General features: G+C 47.8%; 1 protein-coding gene across 1 annotated transcript; it reads left to right on the top strand.

Moving 5' to 3' along the window:
• The first annotated feature begins 2,323 nt into the window (after positions 1-2,323).
• LOC8042408 (polycomb complex protein BMI-1-like) lies at positions 2,324-6,590 on the top strand. Its single transcript, XM_040212676.2, has 6 exons — positions 2,324-2,468; positions 2,537-2,633; positions 2,796-2,851; positions 3,046-3,093; positions 3,854-3,959; positions 6,515-6,590. The coding sequence occupies exons 1-6, from the start codon at positions 2,366-2,368 to the stop codon at positions 6,588-6,590; spliced, it is 486 nt and encodes a 161-aa protein (XP_040068610.2). The 5' UTR covers positions 2,324-2,365.
• Positions 6,591-7,709: the final 1,119 nt, after the last annotated feature.

Raw genomic sequence — 7,709 nt, 5'->3', positions numbered from 1 at the left:
CTAGATACATAAACTTTATGGAACATGAAACACTTATTTTTTCATTTCTAATGGTCAAGCGAATTCAGTAAAAATGGTAATGTGAAATATCCGGAAAAGGAACTTACCTCTCAAAACTTAAATATAGAAATAAATGAAATTCAACAGGCGGCGACGCCACTCCTTGCAGGAGCGGGGGATCGGTGGCCGGGTGGGTTAGCGCACACCAGCACGGAGCACGTGGAGCGAAACCTCGTGCTGCAGAACCCAGAATCCTGGGTTCAATCCCCACTCCTGCCCGTTTCGATCTGGATGAGCATCGTACCCGCGTGCGGTCATGTATTACTACTGCGTGATGCACGTTAAATACCCCAGGCTAGCTGTTGTACTGCACTGGCTAAATTGCTCATTTACAGCTGGGAGTTTTGTCGCCCGTTGAGGCAGACCAAGTTCGAGGCTGTGTAAACCTACGACCTCTTTTTTTCTTTCCTTGCAGGAGAGCAATGTCTCCTACCGAGTATTAAATTTTTAGGCTGTCCTCAAAGGAAACACTATCACGAAAGCATTAGGCAACACCGTCGTCCGTCACTGAACCAGCTTTCCGTCTCGAGTTTTTCTTAGTTTATATATCGTGTACAGCTTGATCCAATCGGGAAAACTCCCCCAAAAAATGTAGTTCTTGTCAACACACCTGCAGGTAATTTACATAAGTATACATGCCATAATGCATTGCACACTCGTTATTCGCTACAGCAATTTTGTTTTAGACATTCTTGCTTTACTTTAAATGGAGAGCTTGCTGGTAGCGGTAAATATAATTGAGGGAAGACACAAAGCACCTGGAGGGGAAAGACGTTTTACCACGTCTTTCTCTTCCTGGTCACTTGGTGTGTCTTCCCTTATTTATAATTATATTAGTTTTATATCAAATCTATTTTTTTTTTAAAGGAGCGATTAAAGTGGTTTTGCCCCGAATATCGGGATACGTGACTTTTTTTTTTTTCCATTGACATTGCGTGCGTGTGATGACAACATGCCTGTTGCAATTAGGGCCGTGGCGAGTGTTACCCTATTGTTGTTTTTCCTGCTTGGCGTTTCAGTTATGGAACATTTCGATGACGTATTTTGAATGTGGCGCTTGTTACGCTGCATGATGCTCTGAACTGTGAAAAGTGAGGGCCTTGTCAGGCAGCAATGCCTTTTGTCCCTGCCTCCCTACCCGGTAATATCGGTGGAAATCCAAATAAAGACTAATTAGAAAAAAAATGACAACACACATTCCACGGCTTACGCTCATATGTATCTGATGCCACGCTATCCGCTCAAGCGGGAGTGGTACACTTGGACGCCGCTCTCCTTTCCAAAAACACCTGCAACTAAGCGCCATTCTGGGGAAAAAAAGAAGAGTTGAACGAGGAAAAAATGGGATGAGTATAATGATTGCCTTTTTTGGTTAGGTGATTAAATTTTTTTAATACGTCGAATTAATATGTATATTGCAAAGGTTTGATAAATAAACTCAGCCTTTTTTTATTAATCTTACGCAGAATACATTGTTTTCCCTCCCGTTGTATCCGCCATGGAAGTTACGACAAACAAATTCTATATTTAGAGCTGCCACATTATCTCTAAGCACTTGATTCTGAGTATATATTAAAAAAAAAAACTCCATTCTTTATTTGGGTGTCGTCTTTTTTAGTCGAGTAAAATTCAAATCTAAGGTGGTCTTCGAGAACAAAATGTATTTGAAAATGCATTTGAAGATGATCAAATTTGCTCGTTTATTTGTATGTTGTATATACCGTATTTTCCTGACTATAGATGTTTTAAAGTAGAAAATTCACCACATGCGGACTATCTAGAGGTGCGGACTATACAATGATTTTTTTTTTTTCTAGATCGTCCACTGCCACCAGTTGTGAAGGATTCTATGATTAACGGACTATATTAATGTTGATTTATGTACGATAAAGCTTCTTTGGGAAAATGCAGTAGGCATGTGTCAGGGGCCGCTTTGTATATTTTTTTTACGTTCGGACTAGACTTTAAGTGCGGACTATGCACGGGGTGCGGATTATTTAACGGGTGCGGACTCGCTAAGCAAATAAATTTTTTTTTACCCCAGTTTTGCCCTTGCGGACTATGCAGCGGGTGCGGACTTAGTCCGGAAAATACGGTAAAGTATTGTCCTTTAAAAGTTTCATTAAATTTTTAATTAAACACATTTTTGTCGAAGTATTTAGTGCCTGTATTCAAGTACATTTTTGAAAGTATTCTGCTCATTCCTAATTTGACCTTTGGCGATTAGTTCAATCTTGTCCTTTATCTTTGTCCACATGAGCAGCGTGGCGGCTGAGGAAGAGGAGGAGGGCAGCGTTCCGGGAGGATGCCCCGGGCCCTGCTGCGCGACCTGAACGCCGCGCTGTCCTGCATGCTGTGCGGGGGCTACCTGGTGAACGCCGCCACGCTGGTCGACTGCCTCCACTCCTGTGAGTGTGCCTTCCTTCTCTCTCCCTCTGGAATGCACTGATGAGGACGCGTCCCTCTCTCCTTGCAGTCTGCAAGGTGTGCATCGTGCGCTACCTGGACACCAGCAAGCTGTGCCCCATCTGCGACGTGCCGGTCCACAAGTCCAGGCCGCTCAGCTGCCTCAGGTAGGCGCATATACCTTATCGGGTCACACAGAGCGGGGGTAAAAGCACGATCGCTCCGCCCTCTTGCTTGAACGGCCGGTCGCACATGCAGGTCTGCGTGCCTTCGTTCCCTGCCCGTCTTTCTAACACCCCCCCCCCCTCCCCCCACGTCTCCTTCTCCAGGGTGGACAAGACTCTGCAAGACATCGTCTACAAGGTGGTTCCTGGACTCTACCAAAGTAAGCGATTTTACTCCAGTATTTTGCCTTTTCGCTGGTGGGAACACCGGGTCGAAACGAGTCTTCCCCGAGGTGTCGCGATAGCTCCCCGCCACCAAGCACCCCACGTCGTCGTGGCTGCTCGTTCCTAGTTGTATGGTTTGTTCCTCGATTAGGGGTCCACGTGAGCGTTGGTCGTCCTCTTTTTTTTTCAGAGGAGATGAAGCAGCGCCGGGAGTTCTACGACCAGTACCCCGACGCAGGTGGGCACCATCCTATTGTTCATACGGTCTGCGCAATCTAGGCTATCGCCGGATGCACCGGCGCTGATGCTTCGCTGCTCTGCGCTCGCGGTGGCCTGGTGGATGTCAACGAGAACTTGGAGGCAGCCTTCCTCGTGGCAGGGAGACTGGTTGGATTTCAGCGTACGGGCTGTCAAAATGGATTGGCTATAATGCTCTCTGCGCAATGTGTCGAAAACGAAAAAAAAAAAGAACAAAAACAAGAGCTACAGTTTGCGTGAGCCAATCACAACGAAGGCGCGAACCACGTGACTTCTTCGCAGGACTGTACTTTTATAGGGTGTTGCCACGTGCTCCAATCCGGCACACTCAGTGGCTCGCGGTGGTTATACATAGCCTTTACCGCGTGCCACGTAGTGCTGAAAATATAGTGCAGTGTGTTTTTCTTTATTCGTGGACTTTTTGTTATTTTTTAACGGAAATATTTATTATTATTACGTTATTCATTGTGTTTTCGGCACTCGTTCCTGCCTGTGGTGGTGTTTATGTGTGTGTCTGTGTAAAAAAGGGGATAGGAGGGTGCTGAGCAGACAAGCTGTTTGCCTACTCATGTCAGTATCACACCTTTCCGGCGAACGAAGCTTCCACGATTATTACGAACGGTGATACTAATTGTTCAGTTGAAAGGGAAAGACGGGTGTGTTCCCGCTCTGGCGCGCCGTGGGGGCCTCGGCCACCATCGCGACCTGACACCCCCTTCTTTTTTGCCCCTTCGCTGCAGCTGCCAAAGTGGCTTGCCTAGAGGACCGCGGCGTAGTGGAGGCCTCTAGCAGGCACATCTTCAGCCCCCAAGACACCGTGAGCGTGTCCCTCGAGTACTTCACCGGGTGAGTTGGCGTATGGGCACGAGACGACCCCTCCGACGCTTTTTTCTCAGGTGATGCGTCAACCCCGGCCGTCTACGGGGAATCTGAAACTCGCAGAGTGGCGCGTATTTCGACTCGCGGTCTCTTGGTAAAGATGGCGTTCGTGCAGCGAGAAAATGGCGGTCTTTTGTGAAACCCAACTGATCGCGGGGAAGTGGTACCGTGGAGAGGTACTGTCACTGTGGACGGCGTTTTGTTTTGCTCGGCAATTGTATTAATTTTTTTTAATTAAGAGAGCCAGGCTGCTTTTTCGGTTTCGTTACCAGCTTCCTTTAAAATATGATCGTGGCGGCGAAACTCAACTTCCTCGGTAAGTATCTTGTCAAGTAAACACTCAGAAAATGTGACGTTGTAAAATGCCATTTGTTGAGATCGGTGCAATGTTCTGCTAATGTTCTGCAATATTCCCCCTGTATGGTATTACCGAGCGAACGAACTAAGATCAGTCGGAAACTGAGATGGAACAGGGAGAAAATTTTAATTACGAAAAGTGTTAAGGCACAAGAAAAAGGGGGACTGAGGACGTTCGAGACGTTGTCTTTCCCCATTTCTGTCAAACTTTGGTAATCCTTCTAAGTGTATTCAAGACTATAGGGGTCAATTTTCTGTCCTCGTAAGCTTCCGCCGGCTGGCGCGGACTACTTCCTCGCTGACCCGACAATATTGCGGCTGTTTAGATCTTGTTCCGTCGAAGCCATCAGTATTGGGAGATTATGTTCAGAGGTTCGTTTAAAGACCGACGACCCAGTTCGCGCTTTCCACTTTTCCCCCGCCTTCTCCTCTCGCCCCTTTCTACCCTGTCCACCGTTGCTTGTTTCTTATTCCCCCATTGTGAGGAGGATCTTTTGCCTTGCAAAAGCTTCTGTCTGGTCGTCGGCCTTGAATATCATCAGCATATTGTTAAAGGGGCCCTGAGCAGGTTTCTCAGATCGCCTAAATATGGCGATAACTCATTCTGTTGGCTCTAAGCGTCCTGCAAATCTCCCAATCATGACGATACGCGTCCGATTTATCTATTAAAACAGCAATCTAAGGTCGCAACACACCGAGCTGATCTCAGGGGAGGGGAGGAGCATGTTCCGAAACCTAGCGAAGGATCCTCCCGCCTCCGACCGGTGAACCCGACGAGTGATGTCTCGAATGGACGCGACTCCTCGCCCGTCAGGTTTTTCAATTAACGCTTTGCGAAGTGCTTCCGGCCCGTGCACGCGTTCTGTTTTGCGGTTAGGAAGAATATGGTGGATTCGGCTCCTCCTTCCTCTCGAGTAACGGTTTGGTTCTTTAGCGTTCGAAAACCTACCCGCGGCCAGCGTTGTTCTGTCTGGATTGTCACGTGATATGACCCGCCGGAGTGACTCGGAAGATTTTCAACACAGCCATGGCGGGCGACAGTGCCACTAAATGAGCTATACGCTTCTAAGTAGCGACACCTACCCATCTTGTGGCTTAATATCGTGGTTGCCAGTTATCTGAAGCTTTATCTGAAATCACAGGAAACGCTTTTCCGTCCTCCGCAAATGTTTGAACACTTCGCGACAGTGAAAAGGAATATTACGTGAGCTTCCCAACACCGAATCCAATGCTGAAAAAGTCGGACTTCTGAATGATGTCGGTCGGCAGCTACGTCTGCTCTGTGCAAGCACTAAAATGGCGGCGCCCTCAAAAGTATCGGGGAAGAGAGTGCCGGTACTCTAAACTTAGCTCATTTAGTGGCTCTAGTGGACGAATCGGGTCGGGGGAGGAGAAATTGTCGTTACCTTGCAGCGTTCATCTAGGGACGTTAGTCTCCCGGACTGCGGCCAGTTTGTTTATTTAGTCGGTCGAACTGTCGTAGCAGACAAAGTCAATCGTGTACCATCGCTGTCACGTTTTATTGCGCCATGGTTCTCGCTAACCTGACGACGACGATTTTTGCGCGCTCGCGAACAAAACAGCAGACGACCGAACACATCACTCCGGCGGAAGCAAAACGAAAAAGAAACAAAACAAAAAACATAGTGCGTTGTTGTTGGAACGATTATCGCAGTATTACGTTCGCTCACCGCGATAAATTAACATTTGTCTCCCACTCTCATTTGCTCTTATTATCCACAAAAGAGTACATATTTGGTAATAACGACGTTTGCGAGCCCCCCGAAATGTGGCGTTTTCATTGGCGACATGTCATCCTGGCTTCTAGAACATGCTCCTTCCATCGTCTGAGATGACCTCTGGGTGTTGCGATCTTTGATTGCTTTTGTTAATAGAGAAATCGGCCGCACATGTTCGTGATTTAGGAAGTTCTAGGATGCTCAGAGACCGCACAGTGAGTTATCGCCATGGTTAGGCAATCTCAGAAACCTCCTTAAGGCCCCTTAAGAGGGACGTTTATCCCGGGTTGCGTTCTTCTGGGAGGCATGCAATGTCCGATTTAGACGGTCATGCCCATCCCATAAGCTATATCCTCATTGAGTGTGTTCTCTCGGGGGCCGGTTCTCTGCGTCCAGGTCGTCACGTGACCCGTCCCGCTTGTGCAGCCCGACGGAGACCCTTGAGCCGAAAGACGACGGCAAAGAGGGCGTTGCCGACTCTGCTGATGGCGCGGTGAGTTGACGCTCACCACTCTATCACCTCTCTGACTCTAGTTCTGGTTCTAAGCTCTGTTGATCAGTGGTTCGTTCTACTCGGTGATTCAAGGAGAGGCCAGGCTCTTTAAATCGACCGCGAAATTCGGTTTCTTAACTTATAGCGCTACGACTTTGTGCAGCGTTGCCCACTAGATGGTGCAATTTTTTTTTTTTTTTTTGTAAAATTTGCAAAGAGCGAATTTACTTGAGGAAAAAGTAAAGAAATAAAAAGGCTTAGCTCCTATGGAGACGCAGCGACACCACCGGTCTTCAAACAACACGGCGCCGTTTCGCACGGGAGACAAGAGATGGCGCAACGAACGAGCATACGGCGCCGAGAGCCGCCGTCTGTAGCAGACGATCTTTTCGACTCAAAAGTGGCGCGCGTTCCGCAGGCGGCTACAGTCGCAGAAACAAAAACAGGCGCGGTAAAAACAAGGAACTGCAGTTCCTTGTCTGCTAAAGACGCCGGCTCTCGGCGTCGTATGCTCGTTCGTTGACGGCAGTTGGCGTCGCGGCCCCTTGCGCCATCTCTTGTCTCCCGTGCGAAACGGCACCGTGTTGTTTGAAGACCGGTGGCTTCGCTGCTTTTCCATAGGAGCTAAGCTTTTTTCTTTCTTTACTTTTTCCTCAGGTAAGTTCACTCTTTGCAAATTTTACAAAAAAAAATGCATCGTCTGTGGGCAACGCTGCACAAAGTCGTAGGGCGACAGGTTAAGAAACCGAATTTTGCGGTCGATTTAAAGAGCCTGGCGTCTCCTTGAATCACCCTGTATTATGCAGCTGGCGGAGTATAGTGATCGGCGAGTCTGCAGCTAGACGGCAGTGGTAATAGTGCTGCTGTTTTCGCAGTAGATGAGACCATTTATGCTTCATTTCACGTGGAGATTTGCTGAACATCTGCCCAGGTCATCGTTTGCTTGTGTGGCGCTAGCACATCTCCGTCTGTGTAGCAGGATATTGAAACGCCAGTTCATAACGTTTCGTGATACTCACTTGGCTCTCCGTCCTTATAATCTTGCTCGTAATCTTTAGAAAGAAACCCGTACATCGACCTATTTCTGACGAGCTCCATTTCTTGCGCTTTCCTTTCAAAGAAGTATCC

The sequence above is a fragment of the Ixodes scapularis genome, unplaced genomic scaffold, assembly GCF_016920785.2.
Source record: "Ixodes scapularis isolate PalLabHiFi unplaced genomic scaffold, ASM1692078v2 PGA_scaffold44__24_contigs__length_19508400, whole genome shotgun sequence".
Taxonomy (NCBI): domain Eukaryota; kingdom Metazoa; phylum Arthropoda; class Arachnida; order Ixodida; family Ixodidae; genus Ixodes; species Ixodes scapularis.
The sequence above is the reverse complement of the archived record's forward strand: the minus strand, read 5'-3'. Positions and strand labels throughout refer to the sequence as shown.

Bases quoted from the DNA above. Each gene is read 5' to 3' on its own strand.
- LOC8042408 (XM_040212676.2), top strand. From the start codon at position 2,366: ATGCCCCGGGCCCTGCTGCGCGACCTGAACGCCGCGCTGTCCTGCATG. The intron at 2,469-2,536 runs GTGAGTGTGCCT...CTCTCCTTGCAG, and splicing joins GGTCGACTGCCTCCACTCCT to TCTGCAAGGTGTGCATCGTG. The intron at 2,634-2,795 runs GTAGGCGCATAT...CTCCTTCTCCAG, and splicing joins AGGCCGCTCAGCTGCCTCAG to GGTGGACAAGACTCTGCAAG.